Here is a 21,164-nt window from a genome sequence, read left to right on the forward strand (position 1 = left end):
AGCCTCCAGCCCGATTGCCTCATATTACATAAAAAAAGACTTGGACGTTGTAAATTTACAATGTCTATGGCATGTATATGACAATGGCTACTGACACCAGCGCCATTTCTCCGACATATATAAATACATTTGTTTCTTTAGTTCTGCATCACGTTTTCAACAAAAATAAACGGAAGCGTGTCATCGTTAAAGTGACATAATGTTTATATCCATCTTTACGTCGTGTAATGGAGGAGGTTGCCATACCACGCCTAAACAAACTGCGGTCCTTACCAGCGCAATAAACCGTGGAATGTTCCTGCACTTATGTCATTCACGTTTTTACAGCATATATCCTCATGAAAGGGCTTTTTATTAATGTAGTACATTGTAAGTATGCTCCTTTGTTAAATTTAGTATGTTATGGAGGTTTATGTTTTAGGAGTTATTTTTATATATCTATAAAAGAAATTTATCAAACAAATCAATAATTATAATATATTTTTTTGGAATAATATGGGTCAAACGAGCCTACGGGACGCCCATTTTGAGGAAGGAGTAGACTCTAACCTTGAATAGTTGGAGGTCCCCACCGGGAGACGATTCAACAGTTCCCTAGTTCTCAAAAGAAAGTGCCTTGTGAATCGGATTATGGAAGACTTCCAGCCATCAAGGTGATCTTGTAACGCCAAGACTATATTGTTATTCATTTGTTCCTAGTTAACATCATATTGTTGAAAAATAGCTTTGAGTTTCAAAGGTAACTTTAACATGCAATATTTTATATGTCTAGCGATTGGTGAATTCCAACTTATTAAAATAGACTCAGTTCCACCAGCACAAGGATTAAATTTGCGTGATTGAACATTGTCTATAGTAAGCCTCTTTAGGAACTGCATCTAACGGATCAGTGTGTAAATTTACTTAGGCTACCCCCACCTTGAATAAAGATCTCTGCGACCACAAAGTGGCATTTTGTGTACGATGTCCGGAATCGAATTGTTTAAACAGTCTCAGTACACAATCGTTTGATAGAGCTATTGAGTATACCGCATTTTAGATGAATAATAAAAAGATTTAAATTGAAACGTAGATGTTTCGCTAAACAAAAATGTATGAGATTGAAATCATTATTATTCGTTTTTGGGGAAACATATATAGAAGACAAATATATTCCCTTTATTTGAAGTTCGTCAAAGATTTGAAAAGGATTAAAGGAGGAAAGAAATATAAGAGGTATCATGCACCCATCAAGTCTATTACGAGTATGCAGCATTTGCGGAAGAGATGCTGCAAACCACACAAACAATCCTCCAATAATCGGGTGGACTCTAAAAGAACGAGGCACTGGTCATCCTCGCCGTACGCATAGAATACGAATCACCCATTAGATTAACATATCCTTCTTAGGTAATTCGTTTAGGATCTCCGCCATTAAGTTGTGAACATTTCTAAACCATATTAAACCGTATAAAGTATAAATAAATAAATAAAATAAATCTGCTCAGTGTTAGTAAGCGTTGTATCTGAATCTGGGAGTAAACGTCCTCACCCTCTTAAAAATAAACATAGAATTTACATTCTTCATAAAAGTTTTTATTTGTTCCATACTCAATTTAACCATTACGATTGACAAGTGGGTACTGGTACAATTTCTCGACATAGACTGAAGTCACCTACATTTACATCGTTGCTATTTATATTCCATAAATTAAATGCCAATAAATATATATTATAATTATCGAATTTTCAAATGAATTGTAATAAAACAGTTTCTAGAAAATTTTAGATTGAAAAATCTTGAATTTTTTCTCGTAGGAAGCTTCCGTATGTTTGTATCAATTTTCTGTATTACTTTGAATAATTAGTATTTTTATTTGAGAACTCGTTATAAATTCCACAGTTAATTTTCACGAATAGCAATGTTTGAAATATTTTAAGGTCACAAAATTAGGTTTATATCTCAATATTGAAAACTATTTGAAGCCAAGTTAAAAGGATCTTTTACAATTGTTAGATTTCTTCATCTGTATTTCATTAGACTGATGCTAGTACCTTGCCTCACGATAGTTCTCAAAAACGCACTAAACACTCACTATAAAATTCTAAATAGTGGTCGTAACTATTATCAATTATAATTAACAAAAACTATACATCAAAATAAAAATGTGTCTAACGTAACCCGAGTAAATCTAATAAATGTGTCGATCGGCCGAGAAAAAATATTTGGGATCACCCTCATCAAAAATTATTAAATTGAAATTATGTAGGTATTTCGAACAAAAATAATTATTAAATTAGTTTAAGAAAACGGTAAACTATTATAAGAAAAAATGTTTTGTTATGCATAGAAAATCATTATTCCTTAAAAAAGCTTAGTATTGAACCCACATTTATATAAACAAACATTCAAAAAACATCTGTCTCATCCTTTCGACGGTGAAGCCGGGTTAAGCATCGAATCTGTTAGGAAAACGTCTGATATGTCGCGCAGAATTAGGCGGATTTGCCTAATGCGATGCCACAAGACGCAGTCGCGAGCTTTAAAATAAATTGCCGTAAAATATAGTACAAGCTCTGAGCGATGCACTTCGTAAGATGCATTGTACGCCATTTAAAATTGAATTTTATAGCGCAACTATGACAGCTTCCTGCATTGTTTACATCACGGCTTACACACTCAGGCGTTTATTTTTATATGACGTAGCATCGGAAACATTATTATATCCTAAACAGGTATTGTACATTTTATATAAAGTGAATACAAGGATTATATACTATTATCTTTTTATTGAAAAAAAAAAAACAATTTTTTAACCGGATTAAAGCTATTTGTATTATTATAAACTTATAATTATTCGTGGTCACGGTGACACCGCACGCTTTAAAGCACGCGAAACGTCGGAAAATTTAAAATTATGTAAATAATTATAAGTTTATAATAATAGAAATAGCTTTAATCCGGTTAAAAAATTGTTTTCTTTCAATGAGTAAAATCTATGTTAACCAAAGACATTAAAATATAAAATAAATAAAACTTTTGTTATAAGAGTATACAGTCCACACTCATCTAACAAATTCAGGAAATAATAAGTTACAGAATTATAATAAATTAAACGATAAAATCCTAAAACACTTCTACTACACTGTTAAATCAAAAACCAGGCATATTATATCAAATATCTATCGCATTTTATAATCCACTACGATTGACAAACAGGTGCTTAAACGTTCGAAATTTGAATTATCAAATTCCTAAGGAGTTCGAGGCTTTCCTGAATTCATGTCCCGTAACCCGAGCACTGTCTTGGAAATAAGGAATCATGTCTATACATCGACCCTTGTTAGGCTTGACATCAACCCTCCTCACTTCCAGATGGTATGATCTCACAAACGGGTGAAAGAGACCCAATGCAAATAAAATTTACCAATACTCCTGTGACTCTTTTGGCGGGGATTATGGCGTATCAACTTGTTCTTTATACATTTAGGGTTGTCTAGTGCTAGTTAATCATAAGTATGTACCTAGTAGATAAACGCAACTGTTTATAAATTCGATTGATTTGCTTAATTTATTAGGTCGCTGTAACGATTACCTATTGTACTATTAATATGTCTATTTAGAATTGGGACGATTATGTTTAAATATATTTATTTACACGGACTGCTTTTTATACGTTTCATTACGAATTTTATATTTTTATTTATAATTCATCCATTTGTGTCTTGTGATTAAAATTAGTATAATAATTTTTCAAATGCAAAAGCTAATATTTCTTTATTAAATACGACGTTGGGAACATTTTGTATACAATAATTTAACTGAAATACCGCTTTACAATACTAAGTACGTACATCCGTAGCTGATACAACGAAACGAAACTATTTGAAGCCAAGATAAAAAGATATTTTACTATTGTTAGATTTCTTGATTCTTATTTCATTTCTTATCACGACAATTACACATAGACGCAGAGAATGTGAACTTATACTTAGAGGTCAAAAAAACAAATTTGATGATGTAGTTTCAGATTGTATTCGCTATTTTTAGGAAATCCATTTTCGTTTAGTTTCCTTAGGAACGTTTTCAGAAATTAAAATCAGTTTATAATTTTTTTATATTTATTATGATCTTAAATTAATCAATAAAGAAATATATTAAATGCTTCTATATATTACATTAGAAAAATGGACGAGAAGAACTGGTAATAAACTCTCCGCCACTCTTTTTGATTGCCAAGTTTTTATTTTACAAATTGTTTGTAAAGAGCTGTAACCGATACACGATATTCCATGTATACATGACATCTTTAAGTAGTTAACTATAATAATTAAAAAAATATATAATAAAATAACAATTGCAATTACATTATACTTTTAGATAATTACCTTGTTTATTAAAAAATCTAATTAGAGCGTTTGAAAGATTATCCACAAACAGACCATTGTCAAGCTCTTTCAGTTGATTTTAAAAGTGGAGAACCTTGAGCTAAATTAACCTCTAATTAAATAGCCACGTCGTAATTCTTTCCAGTCAGTCCAAATACCACTTTATGCCGGGCTGTATATTACGCGGGCCGCGACTTTATCGGAGTTTCCGCCTGAGCTGCGTTCACTTGCGATAGAATGAAAATAGCACAATAAAACAGAGTTCAACTATATCGGGTGGAGAGGCCGAGAGCCCACTTCTTATCGGAAAACTGTTACTGTGATACATTGCCCGCCTCTATTTACTTACCTCGCTCTCGGCCATCGCACCTGATATTGCACTTATAATTTAAACAACCGTTTCACTGCTCGATAAAACACGATTTTTTCTGCAATATTTATTGAATTAATAAGTTTTAGTGTAGAAAATAATCATAATTGGCTAATTATGGCCGCAAATTTAAAAGAAATATTGAATTACCTTAAAAAATCATAAAAACACAAGAAAAATATATAACGTATTTAATTCATAACTTTGTTAGACGTAAAAGTGTTATATTTTATTATTTACCAAAATATTTGCTATGTGGTATTAATTGTCTCCAATATATCTTCCGTTTAATCGGCAGCTTATCTCTGAGCGTCGTGGTCAGGTACAAAGCACCTGGAGTGGACTATCTGTTCCCACCGATTTCTGTCCAGCGCCTGTAGGGAAAGGCCCCGTGATCTTTTGCCTTCTGTGTTACCAACCACTATCAGTTTCTCCAAGTTCTCATCGCCTCTGCGCATTGTATGGCCGAAATAAGATACAATTCAGAGTGTCTACTATATGGAAGACAGGCGAGTCCGCATGAGTTGGATTGGTGCGCTTCGCAGTCCATGGTATTCCGAGCATTCGCCGCCGGCACCTCTTCTCAAAGGCATCCAATCCTTTCTCGAACCAAGATAGTCCATGTTTCTACAGCATATAGGTACGGTTACATTAGAGCCCATATCAGTCATCTTTTGGTTTGAGCACCAATTCTTCTTTACTTCCAGCTGTTGGCTAAACGTGTCATGACATCTTTAGCCATGCCGATGCGCCTTTTATACCTCGAAGACAAAGCTGTCGCCGTTAGATATTTGGAATCCGAGATATATGAAGCGGTCTCTAATATAAAAATAAAGCCTTTATACATCCACATATTATTGACTTACATTTCATAAAAAGAGAAATAGAAAAAACTACTCTAAGATGCGGCCCCTGTCCGTGAGAAGGCCTTCTCCAAAAAATTTCACACTATTTCATTCCTCGCCAACGTTATCCAATTTTCGCCAGCATCCCTATTGATCCCGTCGGCCCATCGCTCTATTGGTCTTCCCTTGTTCCTTTTTTCTTTTGAATCAGTCCATTCGGTTACTGTTTTAGACCATCTCTCATCTGTATAACAGGCCACGTGCCTGTCTATCTCCATTTATGTTGTAGGCAAGTTGCTCAGCATCAATTATTTTTGTTTCAATACATTCACTTTTCCGTTCGTCGTGTGATATAATTTTGATAATAATTCTTTCTATCGCACACGGGCACTATAATAATGATAAAATATACACGCGTAGATTCAATTAATAAACATTGAGGAGTAGTAGAAAAAAAGAAAAAGTTTCAAAATTATTAATAGCGAATTTTCTATAAATGTTATGTGTAATTCATATAGAACATGATGAAGATATAGTTAGCCAATTGATTAAGATTACGTGAATATTATTCTACTAATTGTTTCATTAGGCTCAGTGGTGAATTCCAATAGCACTTAATAAGCATGATATTGGAAATTATACATGGTCTTGAATCTCTTGACCTACCTGATCAGTAATCTTAGTCGGCGTGAGACTGCTACATCAACTTGACAGATTTCTTTTTGTTAAACAATTAACAACCATATGATATGATTTTGATTATATATAAATGTTGCTGTATTGATTGGTATTTGCATTATTTAACTAGATATTTACACCTTGTTCAGTATGTCTTACCTTTGCAATCTTGTAACAAATTAATTACGAAAAGTTACATACGTTATCCAAACAATGTAATAAATTCACATGTACTCGTTTTAATACTCACGTGATTTAAAGATAATTCAATAATATTCCTAAAATAAGATGTGCATTTATTTATCCACAACCAAGTTAGGCATATAACACTGTTTCCCGCTGTATAGTCCAGAGGCCTATTCGTACGTATATCATAAGGTTCGATCAAATTAAATTATTGCCAACTCAGGCGGTATCCCTCCTGTAATTGATTGAGTGAATGTAATGCTCGCTTATGCGAAAATACCTATATAATTAGGCCTGCAACAAATATTCTGTAGGTATTCGACCAATTAGATTACTTTATAGTACAAGGTACAAGTGATGTGATAATGCAATGTTAACACAAGTCACACGTGTAGAAATAAAACCGTGAGAATATCTGTGGATTAGTAAAAATCTGAGTACATTGTTGTGTAAAGGTCTTAGTTGAAATTCCTTGCAGCTTTTGTTATGCGGTGCAATAAAATATTTCATTACTTCGCGAAATATCCCACCGAGCGTGCTTTATTTAGTTTGCCTGACGTTTCTGAATTCATATGCAAGTTGAACGTTTGTAATGTTTTGATTTTTAGTCATTTTTTGTTTATTTTTTTTTACACTTAATTGCACAGGAAACAATGGATTATCAGTAGTAATACGGATTATGTCACGTGAAAGGGATTTGCCTTGTTGTTGAGTAGTGTCAGTGAAACGAACGAATTCGTCGTTCAACATATCGTTTTGTTTTTCATTAAACATACCTCCTCCTCATATGTGCTTAATGTACTGTAACAGAGCTACTTAAATGATACATTTAAAGGGATATTTCGATTCTATTTATAATAATGTTAAAAGTATATCTATATCGATTGATGTTTGAAATTTTAAAAGTTTTTATTATTACTTAATAAAAACTATTGATATGACAATAAAAAAAATATTATTTATAATGATTTATTTATATACAGAGAAATGACTTAGTTTTGTCCGAAGATAGCGACGAGTTCGCTCAGAAGCATCTGGAGGTCAATACCATTTTTAGAGAGTTCGTCTGCTTCGGCCTTGAAGGTCTCGTTTTCCCAGAGAGCGTCCCATATTTCCTTCCATTCGTCGCTCTGGAGGCTGTCCATGGCCCTCTTGAACTCCTCGTCGTTTTCCATCTTCTCATCATAAAGTGCATCCAACTTCTCCTTGGGTAAAACGGCAATGGTATCTTTGATGTAAGCGCTCATGTCTCTGCCGCTTAGCTCATGGCGCTTCTTTTGGCCTGCGCTGAGCCGGTCTGTGAATTTGATATTAAAATCTTAATAATTAAGAATAATCTCTAAAATATTAAAAGAAACTTACTTTTAAACAAGTTAGGTTCGTAATTACTTCTATGGAAGTGGGATATGTGTATAATAATGTATGTAATGTATAATAAAACATTGAAAGTTTTAAAAATTCAATGTAGAAATAGTATTATCAAACAATATTCTAAAAATGTACTTACCAATGAAACTATCCAATAAGTCAATGTAATAAGTGATGTCGATTTCGTGGCCCTCCAAAAATTCAATAACCTATAAAATAAAATTAAGCATTATGCTTCCCATTTCTGATAATCTGCCATAAATACGAGTATAAGGAAACATTGATATTTCAATGTTAAATTAGGTAAACATTTTCCGTAGCAATTCAACAATTTTTAATGTGAAACAATTCATAAAAAGCCTAAAGAACATGTACTTGGTACAATTTAAAAAAGTTTTTGTGTGATTACCGCCATCTTGTTTTATTAAAATTTCTCGTTGTCAATCCACTCTTTAATTTGCCTTTCGTCTCTGTCGTACGAGTTGTGTTTAGGCTACGATGAAAGAGATGCTTGTGTGACTGACTTTATGGATAAGGTGACATTTTAAACAAATTTCAATTAAAATACTCACTGCCTTGAATTCTGGGAGCTCTTCCATCTCATTGACTATCCCGTTAAAGTCCTTTCCGGCCATATAATCGATACTCGCTGTGAATTCCTCAAACTCCACGTAGTGTTCACTTAAGTGTTCTATCTCATGGCCAGCATCATCATTAATAATATTCATAAAGTCTGAGAAATGCTCGTGGAAAGGCTTCCTCATCTGGGGTGCTGCCCACCCGAGGCACACAAGGCTCAAGAGAACTACGGCTGCCTTCATGTTGAAAACTAAGTACAGAATCAAATTTTTTGCAATATTTATAGGTAAAATTGAGATAATGCTATCACGTGGATCTGAAGTGGAAATCTTTAGATTACATGAAAACTCGTGTAGATGCAAAGTTAAAGTAACTCTTGAATTTTGATTGTTTTGTTAAATATATGTTTTTGATAATATTCTATTAGTAATTAATATATACATTATGCACCGAATAGTAAGTAGATCATTATAATTCGCTACTTATATTAATTGTGACTCAGTTAACCCTCGGATTAGTTTGTACACTTTTGTTTAAACATATTATTATTAGTATTTGTTTTTTCTTTTCTTTTCTTTAGATTTTTCTTTTTAGTTATTAGTGTTACATGTTCTTTTTCGTTATTATTATGCACTTCTGTACTTTACACTCAGTAGGTGTTTCTTTTATTTGATTGTTCTATATTAGGGTTGACTGGAAGAAATCACTCGTTAGCGATTAGACCGCCCGTTACTTAATTACTTATGAACCTTTTTTTTCAATATGTATGTTCTTCTATAAGGTAACGAAGTGTATATAAATAAATAAATTATTACACGACAATTATACTAACTATCGATAAAAGTTATAATTATATATATTACATAAAATTATTTAAGTGTCGATACAAATGGGGCATGTTTCTGATGGTTGCGTCCAATCCGCTGAAAGTTTTTAAGTCAACCATTGTTCGGCTAAACCCTGGTTTTATAGACTGCGGCGGGATACCCACTGTAACAATACTATAATGTTATGCTATTGTTGAAAGCGTTTTTGTTCTATAATAATAACTATCGACTTTTAATTTTTTTGCGTGGGACAAAAGACAAATTGCAAAATCTTAAAATCTACAAGTCTTCTGGTAGCAACGTTCACGGGATTCCAATAAGCTAATCTTATTCTATCTCGATAATACCTGTCAATCAGATGTTAGTCGTAAATACAAGTCATGTAGTTTATCATTTATATACATGAGCAATCACACGCAAAATTTCAAAGAGATTATATAAAGATAATAATTCATCGCTCAGTATGGTAGCTTCTTATCATTATATATAAAAATGCTGCTGACGTCTGTACATAAAATATTTTCAATAAAATATTATTATACTAATTTTGAATCAATTAATGAAGCTTTTAATTCAAACAACCATGTTCTTATAACTAATCTTATGAATTTACATATTTTGATATAGATGTTATTAATCATCTACTCAATCTCTTCCGACATAGACCTTCTCCATATTGAGCCTGCTACTTTTTTAAGATTGTCTGCCCATCGGATCTATGATCTTCTTTCTTTAGCCTTGTCTTGGCTATTATTCTAGAATATCTGTAGTCCTGTAATAGCGGCCTGAATTACGGATGCCAACATAGGCAATCGCAAAAAATATATATACACATTGAGAACGTGCCAGAAAGGGATTGAACGAAGCATATTTAAAATCAAAAGACAGTGTAAGACTAACAACATGAGGAATAGGACAAAACTAGAAAATGTAGAATTTTGTGTGTCAATCGATTTTATAATTTACATTAGGTTAAATGAAATACTGTACTCACTATACTACTGATTGGAAAATAATTAATTTCTTTTATTATATTATTATCATTCATGGCACCCGTCGTCGTCGTAGAGAGTAGTTCGTATGAAAATTAAATTCTAACGTGCTGATTGGATTAGCTAAATATATAAAAATTCATTGAACAAAGTTTTGGTCTATGTGTGCAATGAGACTGCATACCATTGCATTCGTGTTTCACAACGAGAGTTCGATTTTAACTTCTTCGTAGTATAAAGCAATATGTATTGTATTATATTTTCGTGTATTGTAGGATGTACGGCTTGCCCACTTTAGCCGCTCGAATATCCAACTTTATTCATAATAGATTCTGTGGGCTTCAACGAACTCAATGAGCACTGAGAATTTGCGCTTACCACGTCTGATAAAGTTGTTACGTGGAAAGGAAAACAATCCGGCTGTTCCAGTGCCTAGGCCTCAGGGTGCCTACTCTCAAATTGGGCACAAGGTTTATAAATAATCAACGAATGGTTTGGTTTTTATTTGTCCGTTGAGTCAACTGACAAAAGGTTTGCTTCATGTCAGTTCCCATACTGTAATAAATAGTATATTTGTAAATATTAATTACTGTTTAAAGTTGTGTTGTTTTCTGAAAATGTGAAATCTACCTCAGAATTACTCCCTTCTTCCTTAATGTAATGCACAACTAACATTATATAAACCTACATTTGCTTGTAGGCTGTAAAATGACATAGGCAGACTACTCCAGGATTTACGCTTATCTAAGATGTACTATTTGTGACAATAAAATAAAACTTTTGTATTACAATCGAACAACGATGTTCGTACGTATCGTAAGTATCGCGATTCCGTCTAGTGATCTATATATTTTAGATAGGAACGGTTGATTAGTTTAAAGGCGAAAATCAACAATTAAATTTAACCTATGATACTCAGGGATAATGTATATGTAGATGGAAAGGTTTCTGAATGTATTTATTACAAGTACACTTTATAAATCTTTCCTTTCATATATAACTATAGATATACATAATCCGAAGTTCTCACTTATTAATATATATTTAAGTATCGCTTGCTAAAGATATAAGGTGTCGGCGTCATGGCAACAGTAAATTTGTTCATACAATGGCAATGACGTCGGAACTACTTAGGAACAGCAATTCCTTTTGGTCCACGTGTCTCGGCCGTGAATAGGGTCTGACAGGTGGACTGGACCGTATCAATAACAGTAAGATAAAACCTTTCCGTCATCGCCTTATCAGGTGTGAGATGAAAAATTATTTTCATACACACTTGAAAAGGGAATTAGGTTTTTCAAGTACAATGATAAACAATTTTTTAAATATATTTGGATTTCATGATTTATGTATGAAAATATCAAGAAAACTCTTTTTAAACGGATTGAAGCTATGTATAATTATTAACATAATTTTAAATTAAAATTTTCCGACGTTTCGCGTGCTTTACAGCGTGCGTGGTCACGGTGACTGAAGACAAAAGGTCTAATTATAAGTTTATAATAATACATAGTTTCAATCCGTTTAAAAAGTGTTTTCTTAATGTGTAAAAGCTATGTTAACAAAAGACAATACTATGAAAATATCACTTATTCATATAACGTTAAAGTATACTGTATTAATAGTATTTATTATTGAAATTTCTATGAGCTTAAAACGCGTCTAATCTAAGTTGAAATCACATTTTTCTATGCGGACAAAGCACTCCCACATAAATGAATGAATCGTGAGGAAACTATTTTATTTAAGCCAAACACGTGCACATTCACGTGCATCACCTCGAACAGTTTACCTATAAAATCCAATACAAATTGCATTTTTTTTTAATCTATTTCAATTACATCCCGGTCAAGTGGCGGGTGTCAGCTTCAGCAATAACACTCACTCACTCACTATCTTTTCACTCCAACTATTTATACTTTACATATAAACTTAATATTTAAAACGCAAAATGTCGAAAGGCAAAGAAAGTCTTATGCAAAGTTTTAAGCTCTAAGCTTAAGCGTCGCCGACAGGCGCCCGTTCTTATTATGGCTTTTGTATTATAATATATAAACATGTCTTAAACACGTTGTTACCTACATAATAACACACTATGTTTTGTGGTTTATAAACTGATTAACTGCCTTATAGTGCCCCTGAAATGTACTGATTATAATTAATATTAATTTGATAGCGTCAATATTCAATAACATAGCTTGCTCATCGGTGTATGCTTAAATAATAATGATATAATTATCAGATTACTGCATAATTAATTATTTTCATAATTGGGTAATTGGCCTCTTTTGTCAGACACATGTCGATTTTTAAGCCTCCATACGCTATTTAATTTATCCCCACGAGAAAGAGAATTTCGAAGCTATTCAACTTGTTAACATTTCTATTAGTGAATAAGTGTTAGTGCATGTTAGTGCTGAATAGTGGAACTGATGAAGAACAGATTGTCTTTTGTTAAATATGTACAATACCCTTTTTAGTAAATTAGGTCAGATTTAATGTATGAAAACATTGCAGGAGTAAATTTTAATGACGCACATTAAAAAACTTTGCTTTTCGAACTTATGATTTCAGTGCTAATATCACACACTTAACCACTAAGCTAACACTTCTTTATTATATATAAAAGAATAATAATTGCAAAGAAATATCTAATTTTTCTCATAATAAATTTTCCAATGTGGTTTCCAATTACCAATCATCTTAGATATACCTGAAATTGACAGTTTATTAACCCTTTACCTTTATCGTGATTCATAATGACTTGACTAAATGTGACTAAAGCAATACAAAGATAGATAAATTGTGCAGATGCCAGACTCTTAAATAATCAGCATATTTTATCAAAGTAGATAATCTTTGTGATTTATGAAATCATAGAGAATGTACATTAATATTGATATAGATATGGTATTAACTCTGTTTTCTGTAAGAAATTACTTCTAGTCGCATCTCTCCTATGCTGTGCTTTTTTAGTTCTGTTTAATTTTAAAAAATATGAAGAAAATCCTATTATTATAGTTTCCCGAAGATTCACCTTTATGTTTGGCTTTAAAAAACATCTAAGGATAAAATTATATCGAATGTTATGAAGACAATATGCAATAATTGTATTTATGTTATGCTTAACTTAGGATAAGCACGAAGCAAGTGAGTAGCTAATATAAGCTATAATATCAAACCGTATAGTTTAAGCCGTCAAAGTCCTCAAAATTGCTCATAACAAAACATCAGGCGTATATTAATTCCCAACGTTTTACAACAAAAAATTATATCTTGTGCAAAATTGCTTTATATATTACTAATACCCATAAGCATAGGTTTAAAGAAAATCGCTTAAAGTACTGATTTAGTTGCATTATAAATAAGGCAGTGTCAAACTCGAGGGGGTCGTTTATACCCTCATAAAATAAGTAAACGAGCAAGATCATCCGCATCTACATAATTAAATAGGATTTCACGCGCAGAAGGAAACTTAGCGAAGTCTTCAACAAAACTCCAGAAGAAATAAAATATGCACATCCCGAGATTTTGAGCGACGCTTTTCGATGCCGTAGAACTTGGGAAACTGTTCAAAAATTGAAAATATTTTCAACTCGAAATTAATGCAATCACAGATTAGTCTAATCTACGATACCTTAGCATGCCAATAAATAATAAGTATTCGTTTTGTCACAGAGTAGGTACACTTAAATTTATTAATGCAATTGGTATGAAAAATTAAAAATAACGTGTTGTGTAGGTTATATAATCTATAGTGACGAATAAATAATCTGAAATAGTTTTCAAAAAGTCAAACATTAGTTTTGATCGTAAAAGCTTATAGACTATATATCTGAATGAAATATCCGTAAAAAGTGAACGGAATATTACTATAAATTTTGAACAAAATAAAATCGACACTTCCATATTGCATGTTCCATATTTATATAACTATAAATTTGTATTAAACATTGTTAGTTAGTTAGTTTCGAAATAAAAGCTATACAGATTTTAACAAATCAGCAACAGACAGGATACACATACATATTTAATATGCTTTCAAAAATCTAACGGGAACGTAAATGCAAATTCCCTATTTTATATAACGAAATAGTCTCTGGACATTCTATTTCTTTGGAGAGTTGACTATCTGGACATGTGTTGGCATTCTTCAGTGTTTGCATTTCATTTCTTCCGGCGACAAACGTATACTGGGCTGCGCGCGCAGAGATCGCACTTGTGATAACTTTGTGCTCTCGTATTGCGATCATGCTAAAAAACCTTGCTGCGTAGCAAAACGTAAGTGTGCCAGGTTAAATAAGGGTGACACGAGATTGCTTATTTCTCAGAATTTTTACTTTGAATGCTCTGGTGAAGCAAGTTGTTGCTACAATGTCACCAGTTTCTGTGTTTTGTCTTCAGGGACGAGTGTCGGTTAGAAAGGAAAGAACAAAGAACATAATGATGAACATATTATAGGTCTTTAAAAACTTAAATATATATAAATATCAAAGATCTAATATAAAGCTACGGTAACAATTTTGGTCGAATCAACGAAATTGTAATATTATTTGCATTTTAATTAAATAATATCATCGTTACTGTAAAACGTATTTTCATTATCAAATGAACCCATTTTACATTTACACATATTTCTATGTGTTTCTTGTATATTACAATCAGGGTTTCCTTTATTAGTTGTCTGTTTATGATTAGTCTTCTCGAAGGATACATTTACAAATTGGTCTAAAATCTTTTCTACTTCACCTGAAGCACTAAGTCTACTCTCATCGTTCAATTTATTTTGTAGATCAAATGGTAGACCTTTGTGGGCTTTTGTGTCTTTATTATTTATTTTAGTGTTTAATATGTGACTTTTCCTTTGTTCTTCAGTGTTCTTTGAGACTAGTCTTAACAGCGGCATTTTCAGGAGTTCCAAGAAATCCCTTTTATTCAGATCACTTTTTAAACTGGCTTTTGTTCCCATTCTGTGGGGTTCACAGTCAAACCCAATCAAAGAATTGGTATCATCTTCGTCTTTAAGCTGAGCGCATTCTATTTTCTTTTGATCTGCTACTAATTTGTCCCGTAAATCTCCATACAACTTATCTTCGTGAATGTTGTGACGGCCATCTTTAGGATCGTTGCGAATTTGAGACAAATATAGTTTATTATGAATAGGTTTGATACTTTTCATATAAATGAATGCTCTTTCCTGTATTTCACTAGATTTTGGTTGGGATGAAGCAAATAAATCTCTTTCGAATGCATTTTGAAGAAAACTCGAAGATGTATTGATTTTATGAAAACTTTTTGGTTTCGTAGTATTTAGAATATTTGGCGAATATTGAGTAGAATTATGCGTGGTCTGCGGCATATAAGTACTATTCTGAAAATATAAAATATGTTCAGTTCAAAACATTTTAAAATCTAAGCGCATGACTGCCATCGCAATTTTATCATCTCAACAAAATGAGAAGGCATAATTTACGTGGCAATTCCGTTTAATTTATCACCGTCACTATAAAGCGACCATAACTTTTCTAGTATTTGCAGAATATTGCATACTATAACCCAATTTATGTAACACTTTATATTATTCAAACTACTCACCTTTGTATGTCCCTGGGGTGCGATATATTCGTGAGTGAGTCCGATATAACAAGAAACTATGAACAGTACAGTGTATTTCATCTTATAACGTGATGCAGCAACAAACTGAGAACTCAGAATGCTCTAAAACAATCGAAACGCCGAAGTATTTGTCTTGTATAAATCTAATAAATGTTTTACTATGATATCATCTAAACAACAATTGTTGTGTTGTTTATAAATATTAACTATAGATTTTTAACAATGATTTGATATATATATATTATATAGTGACCATGCCCAAAATTGCGTCTATATTTTTATTTACAGTGTTTAGTGGTGACCTAGTTGCTTCAGCCTGCGATCACCGGCTGTGTACTTTCTGCCTATGTGCGTATTTAACATTCACTCGAACGATGAAGGAAAATATCGTGAGGAAACCTGCTTGCCTTAGACCTAGACTAAACAAACATAATTTTTCTATTCGAATTAGTAGTTTAAATAAACATAAAATAAAAGTTTTTTGGTTTTTGCAAAGGATTTGATGTCAATACACGATGGAAACATTTGTATGCATGGTATGGTCCAGTAATGAGCAATTTTACAGCTACTGAATTTAAGTTCAACTAAAAATTATATTGTCATCTTACACAAATATTAATTGTGGACTTAACTTAATAAATTATATATTAAAATAAAAATTTCAAGGATTTTAATAAAATCCCTTTAAAGTCTTTTAGATAATCCTCAAGCCATATACTATCCTAAACTTGTGCAATTCGTAGATTGTTTAGTCCAATTATTAGTACGAACTCGATATATATTGTAATTAATAAATATAATATCATATTGCTATCAATGTGACTAACAACCTGAACTTGAAAAGGTTTTTAGATGTTTAGGAGAGAAATTGAAAAAGGTGTGTGTGTTTTACTACACGATTTTTTATTTTAAAACAAAATTAGTGTCCCTTAAAATATTATTATTATAATAACTCTTGGAGTTATTATCTAGATTAATGAATAACAACATGATTTTCATCTTAAAATAAATTTCCTTGTACTTATATATGTCGCGTACCAATCCAGGCTTAGATGGGAGTTTACCGTAAGAAAACAGATTGAACAGGCATTATTATAATACCCTAGACAAACATAGATTTACAAATTCAACAATCTATGAGATTCAGGAATTTATACATGAATTGTCTAAGTAATGAACAGCTTACAATAAAGAAGGCTTTTACTTAAACTCCTAAGCGGATTCGATGGGTTTCAGTTAGATAAATTGGTTTGTACAAAACGTAAACAGCTTCTTTCTATTTATCTTGATTATCTTTCTACATTTTTTAATGAAGTATTTGAGAAACTTCGGCAAGTATCTTGGCTATTTGCACTTATATGGAAGGTAATATTGGCTATTTATATGAATGAAATGCAGAGAGTGATCGTCTCGGCATTAAAATTGATATCTTTTAAAATGTCAACGACCTGTATTTAATCTGAATTAATCACTTTCTTAACTCATATTAAGCTAGCTTTTTAGTACTCTTCAATACTCCAATAAGCCTCTGTTTATCATCCAAAATTAACTCCCCGGTTCACCGGTAAGTTTCTATAAATCTTCGTATGTGGTCTTCAAAGTGGACTGGGAAGGAATATTTCAGGACAGGTAGAACTCAATAATTAAGATCCTCATTTTTAGTGTCTAAATTAAGCATAAATGGGAATTATGATCCGGTATAAGCTAGTAATACTTATAATGTAATGTAAAAACTATCCACAAATTGTCTTAAAATGAAAGTATCAGACCTGCTCATAAATAAATAAAATGACCGTCGTAGGGAATTATTGAGATGACACAATTTTTTTTTTAACATTATGAGGGTACTTTAAAACTTAGTAGGAAAACGTTAGTTCTTTAATGTCAGTGTAATCAACACAGTGTTGTAACGATACAATTGTCAACATAGTCATGGATTCGAATAATACTAAAACAAATGAAACTTTACCGTCTGGAGAGTTCATTGACGACTATTCACATCTACGTTTCTCATATTATCAGGATGACACCCTCAATAGTTTCACAACAAATTCTAGTGTCTTGTCCAACGATACTTTGGAAACCAACGTGAGTGACTTTAACATCAAAAAACCTAAACCACAAATTCCGGATTTGCCTCACCCTTCATACGTCATGGCATCGATAATATCATCTGCCTCGAATAGAATGAACACTGGCAATATGCAATTCAAATATGCTAACGGAGTTGAAACAGCGAAAACGCAACCTGCGCAGTTCAAGTTTTCACCATCCCGTCGGTCCACTTTGATGCCAGAAAAATAACAATACATTGGAATAGATTCCAATTTCCTCTCAGGTACTTCATACGGACAGGCTTCTAACAGTTTATAGTACTTCTTAATGCCGTTATAGCTTAATAAATAATAATTTTGTATATCTGTTTTAATTTATATTTAACGACAGCTAAATTATAAAATTCTAAAGAAAAATCCACTGAATATAAAAGAGAAATATTTTTAAAAAAATTCACTCGTGAGTGAAATAAAGGAAAATATTTTCATGAGTAAAAGAATTAAAATATTTACAAAGTGGGAACATTTTATTGTTTAGTATAGTGATGACGCATCAAAAGAATTGCCTAGGAGACAAAACATATAATTACTAAAGCTAGTGATTTCCCTCGGGCCAACCGCACTGCAGACGAGTATAACTTTTATTCCGCTTATTTAAAAAAATATGAAATTTAAAGTTCGTACCAAGTTACAGCTTGAAATATTATTTTTAATTTATTAACAGGGCATGTCTTCTTTAACCTTTAGAGAAATTTTGTATTGCAATAGAACATTTGGCATCTCATATGTGCAGCCTAAAAAAATTTTAATCTTTTTATAAGAATTACATAGCAATTTAAAATTCCAGTGATAACAAATTTTTATTACATAGAATCTTCACATTATTGGCGTGCGTGTAGTATAAATTCTAATATCACCTGTCTTGCATTTTATTTTATTTCCGAAGGGACCTTTTATGATCATGAAAAACACTCAGTAATCCAGGTATTTTTCCGTGGGGTAACCTTAAGCAAACTGTCAAAGTAATAACCCAAGGGAAGAAAGTTTGCTTAGCGAAAAACTTTGTAACATGTCTTTATTTCTGATTGTAACAGGAGTCTGTTGTTGGCAAGGTAATGATTTTCGTGGACTTACTTTAATTTCCACTTTTCGCACATTCACGACAAACTTTGTTGAAATGAAGGTGAACGAGGATAAAACGTTATAAACCCGTAGGATTAGTTACACCTAGAGTATATTTCAATGTAAATCTGCTACATTTTTGCGTAATGTGTATTTTTTAATTCTATTTAGGTACTCAAAACCGCTTAGGACGGGTAACATACTACATGTAACTTTATTAAAATCTCTTTAATTTTTCGTCAACTCGTACTAATTAACCTACTTCACGGATCATATCCTATCTTATATAAAAAACACTTTTATCTTAAGCTTTCCCACCGGATATTACAATTGACCTAGATTACCATAATAAGGATGGGACCCAAAAAACGCGCTACAATATTACCATATAGATTGTGTGCGTGAAGACAATTCAATCAATCAGCCCTTCATAGGTACAGCTTTTTGCAATGCAAACAGGAACCTCCTTAATAAAATCGGCCCTTCTATTATACGAAATATCCATCATCCCCGAAAGATGTCGTGTTATTAAATAATCATGTCGTCAGTTTTATTTGCAGGCAAAGTGAATACGCTAAGGTCACAGGGAAACATTCCTGTTATAGGGGTTTTATATTATCCTTTTTTTAAGATCTTTTATTTTGCCTTTACTTAGCTAGTACTTCATTTCGATTACGAAAACAAAAGATATCCAGAACTGTTGATTTTCAGACGTCTTGCTTAGATTTAAGCTTTAGAACCGTTTCTTTGATGGAGATTAGTTTAATTAGAATTTTTGATTCAACCAATATGTAAAATTAAGCTAAACTTTTTTGGATGTTCTCGAAGTTTATAATAATCCTCCAAGCCTGCCAATTAGTGATGCTTATGATGTACAACATCATTCACGAGTATGAAATTTATGTATATATCCGACGGTAAAATACGTAATTCTACAAAATTATATTGTTAATTATATTATATGGCGTTGGTATCGGCTGCCATTGCACCGACACGGCCATTCTGATAGACGGTGCGCACTCTGCACCAGCCTAATATAGAAAAAAAAAACGTGTTTTAACATGCAACTGATAGTATCCTTATTGCTTTAACGTATATTATACAAATTTCCAGAAATTTTGACACGATTCGACTAGTATAGTAAATATTAAGACGTGTACGAAATTTAAATTTGGATCGTTCGTTTACATTAATTACATTTAATTCAAATTTGTGTAGGCTCTATAGTCACTAATAAAGAATTTCAAATGGTTTTTATAATCTCATGGGATGAGAGTCAATTCGCCTGGGACCGTAATAAAGAATATTTATTGCAACTAAAATTGTTAAATGTTATACCTCCATAGTTTAGCTCCACGTACGTATAATCGGACCAAGTATAACAATCGATATATACCTTTCAATAGCTACATATCGTTACGTGGAAGCAATGGAGCGCAAACTGCGCTCCCTGTTTTGGCAATATTCAGGAACGAAACAAGCTCAGAACAAATTGGGATACCAACGCCGAATTGCTGTTTTGTTAGCAGAAAGTCCGTGCGCAACTGCATAAGCGTTTTGTATCAGTTTGTTAAACAATTGTAAAGTGGAATAAAATATTGTGTCATTTACGAGTATCAGACATTTAACTACGCTACATACACATAAGTCTTTGGTTTTGGCGAATTTATATTTTATATTATATATATTATTTACAAGTCTACACGACTCGTAGTCGTGCTTTGATACATATAACTTACATCAACACTAATTATGCAAAAAACTCAGTTTTGTATTTCGCAGCCCGGTTATACAACATCCACTATTTAAGCCTTGACTTGTTTAAGCTATTGCGGAATATGGTTAAAATGAGTATTAAGAATATCCAAAATCACCTGCATCATGAGCTTGCCCCACAAACACACCTTCATTTACATACATTGACTTTTACACCATCACTCATCACAGCCAAATTAGGTATTGCTTAGTAGGATGTAATATATAATTTTTATTGGTTTTTCCCTTTTGTAAATGTATGAACCTTTTTGTCAATATTCTTGTATTCCATCATTGGTTATATTTTAGTGTAATTGTTTGTTTATATATATGTAGCTGTTAGCTGTAGCATTAAGAAATACATAAACAGGTTGACGTTACGAGTCCTTTTCAGAAATCGTGGT

The 21,164-nt window shown here is 32.3% G+C and overlaps 1 protein-coding gene and 1 long non-coding RNA gene across 2 annotated transcripts; both read right to left on the reverse strand.

Moving 5' to 3' along the window:
• Positions 1 to 7,402: 7,402 nt before the first annotated feature.
• On the reverse strand, positions 7,403 to 8,657 carry LOC123716249. Its single transcript, XM_045671896.1, has 3 exons — positions 8,388 to 8,657; positions 7,955 to 8,024; positions 7,403 to 7,744 (listed from the first exon to the last, which is right to left on the reverse strand). The coding sequence occupies exons 1-3, from the start codon at positions 8,634 to 8,636 to the stop codon at positions 7,440 to 7,442; spliced, it is 624 nt and encodes a 207-aa protein (XP_045527852.1). The 5' UTR covers positions 8,637 to 8,657; the 3' UTR covers positions 7,403 to 7,439.
• Positions 8,658 to 15,544: 6,887 nt separating this feature from the next.
• LOC123716258 lies at positions 15,545 to 21,102 on the reverse strand. The gene is made up of 3 exons (XR_006754532.1): positions 20,880 to 21,102; positions 15,809 to 15,931; positions 15,545 to 15,584 (listed from the first exon to the last, which is right to left on the reverse strand). It is a non-coding gene; the product is annotated as an uncharacterized LOC123716258 (long non-coding RNA).
• Positions 21,103 to 21,164: the final 62 nt, after the last annotated feature.

Source organism: Pieris brassicae, chromosome 11, assembly GCF_905147105.1.
Source record: "Pieris brassicae chromosome 11, ilPieBrab1.1, whole genome shotgun sequence".
NCBI lineage: Eukaryota > Metazoa > Arthropoda > Insecta > Lepidoptera > Pieridae > Pieris > Pieris brassicae.